The sequence below is a fragment of the Plasmodium vivax genome, genomic scaffold (genome assembly GCF_000002415.2).
Source record: "Plasmodium vivax scf_4074 genomic scaffold, whole genome shotgun sequence".
NCBI classification, from domain to species: Eukaryota; Apicomplexa; class Aconoidasida; order Haemosporida; family Plasmodiidae; genus Plasmodium; species Plasmodium vivax.
This window is the reverse complement of record NW_001852226.1, coordinates 2,135-4,638: the sequence shown is the minus strand read 5'-3', so window position 1 is coordinate 4,638 and position 2,504 is coordinate 2,135. Positions and strand designations below refer to the sequence as shown.

The window sequence follows — 2,504 nt, the reverse complement described above, 5'->3', positions numbered from 1 at the left end:
CAATTTTTCCGTTAATTTTTATAATATATGGTGATTAATAATAAATAGAAATATATATTTTACAGCTTTCTATATGTAAGCATTTATACCTTTCAGTTTATTGAACTGTATAAAATATATAAGAAAAAATGTATAATTCGTAAATTTTTATTATGATCAAGTTTTATGAAGCATACTGTTAAATTATTATTAGTAATGATATTTATTAATATGCATATTACAGAAAATTTAATAGGAAAAAATAGAAAAGCGTAAGTCTTATCTACATATTGAAAAAATATGTGTTATATTTATTAATAATTTATTAATTCTATAATTATTTATTTGTTGAATTTTTCAATATATAATTTATGTAATTATTTTGTGTTTATTCTATTAATTTCTGAATACTTTACTTATTATATTTTGTGGGCATCGAAGTAAGTGCTTTTTCATCAAAAAAATTTAGTACTGCATTCTATTCTTTTATATTAATTTATATTTATATCTATATTGAATTGAAAAATTACGCCGGATGATATCCTATATAATGCTCTTCTGCACCCCCTAAATATGGATTAAATGATTCTGATGCATAATCAAATAATCCATTGTCTCCTCCATTAAAATTTCTCATATTATGGTTCCGTCCAAATCCATTGCGTAACATGTTTCCTAAGGGTGTGAACTTGTATATAAAATAATAATATAAAATATTTGTGACATATTTATTTATTATTTTAGGCTATGTTTTACAAGAAAATATTAAACAAAAATTATGAGATATATATGTATTAAAGACTTAATGTTTACCCTATATAAAGCTCCAGAAGTGAGAGAAGTCGCAACTACTCCCAGAAGTATGTTACCTGCCTTTGTCGCAGGATGGGAATTGACGCGATTTAATTCTGAATCACCTGAAGAAAGCATTACAGCTTCAGGCACTGCTGCTTCAGGTTGTCTATCAGACCTCATTGCACCTGAATATTCGGGCTTTAATTTCAAAAGAGCAGCTTTTTTCTCCTCCATTTTGTCATGACAACTAAGTGTACGTAGCACTTTTTTTGGATCATACTCTATACAATCCTTATAAAAATCTGGGCACATATTTTGATTTGATGATTGACAACGGTTACTAAAATGTTCATATAAGTGAGCTTTACTTTCTATGTACTCATAAAAATCCTCGCACCTATTAGGAAAAAGTTTTATGTTTTGAATAATTTGATTATAATCAGCAAAGTAATCATACAATTCTTTCCTATATTTCCAATCATCAGGAGTAATAAGTTTAGAAATAGCTGTACATGTTTCGTTTTTAGTTTCTTTTAAATTATCTTCAATAAAACTATTCCATATAAGCTCAATATCACCAAAAGCTCGGTAAATATAAGAATTATATTTTGATTGGAAAATTAAATTTAAACTATTAAATACCCAATAATTTAAAAGAATGCAAAAATCATATTCATTATCTTTGCTTCTTAATATTTTATTAGTTATCAAATATTTTAAAAGCTTAGCACAAATTATTTTAACTTTTCTGCCATTGGGATAGGTTATTAATTTATTACAAAGCGGAAAGTATTTGCTAAATTCTGTTGTATTATCTAATTTATCGTAATAATTTTCTGAATTTAATTCGCCTGAAAATGAGAAGGCAAATCTCTGAATAAAAAGTAAAAATATAGAGGAATAAATATATACCTTGGAGAAAATGAGTTAGGTCATTTTATGTAAAACGTGCCATACACATAAAATGAGTAATTATATTTGTTTATCCTTGATGGAAATTACTTGAAATTTTTTCCAATATTGCTCACTTCCTCCTAACATTGTTCAAAGTACATTATATTATGAGGTTTTTCTAGATTTATAGTAATTATAAAAAAAAAACTTTATGATTAAGATACGTTAATACTGAACAATAAACAAGTTAAAGTTTTCTGTGAAATTTAAACATAAAATTTTATCAAAACTTCTTGATAAATCAAATAACCTACATATTGTATATCTGTTTTGAAAGATGATATAAAATTGTGTCATTAAACAAATTTTAGATTAGAAAAGAATGTAAATTTAATCATAAATTGATGTCACATATATAATGTAAAAGATGATATGTTAACAAATTTTTAAGTATTATTTTGATTTAATAGAACATAAGAAAAATGAATAATTTCTCTATTAGATTTAAAAGAATAACATTAAAATATTGATAAGTAATATAGTATAGAGAAATGAATAAATAAAACTTACATAATTATTAATGTAAATATACGAAAAAATATACTGCTTTAAATAATGTTTAAAATTTGTTATGAACTTGTATGCTAATTTTACTATATAAGATTTATTTAAGTAATTTATTTAATCGTATATATAATTGTAAACATAGGTTTGCATAACAAGAATAAAAAATTGTGAAGAATTAGAAAAATATACAAAAATATTTCAATTAATGATACAATTTTGTCACAAGTTATGACATTTCGTTTTTCGTTATATATAAATGAATGTTCTTA

At 23.6% G+C, this 2,504-nt stretch overlaps 1 protein-coding gene across 1 annotated transcript, besides 1 other annotated feature; it reads right to left on the bottom strand.

The window, feature by feature from the left end:
- Positions 1 to 287: 287 nt before the first annotated feature.
- Positions 288 to 406: a microsatellite.
- Positions 407 to 505: 99 nt separating this feature from the next.
- PVX_006580 (variable surface protein Vir14, putative) lies at positions 506 to 2,297 on the bottom strand (the record flags this gene model as incomplete). Its single annotated transcript, XM_001612463.1, has 3 exons — positions 1,777 to 2,297; positions 793 to 1,647; positions 506 to 667 (listed from the first exon to the last, which is right to left on the bottom strand). Exons 1-3 carry the CDS (start codon positions 1,813 to 1,815, stop codon positions 506 to 508), a joined length of 1,056 nt encoding a protein of 351 aa, XP_001612513.1. The 5' UTR covers positions 1,816 to 2,297.
- Positions 2,298 to 2,504: the final 207 nt, after the last annotated feature.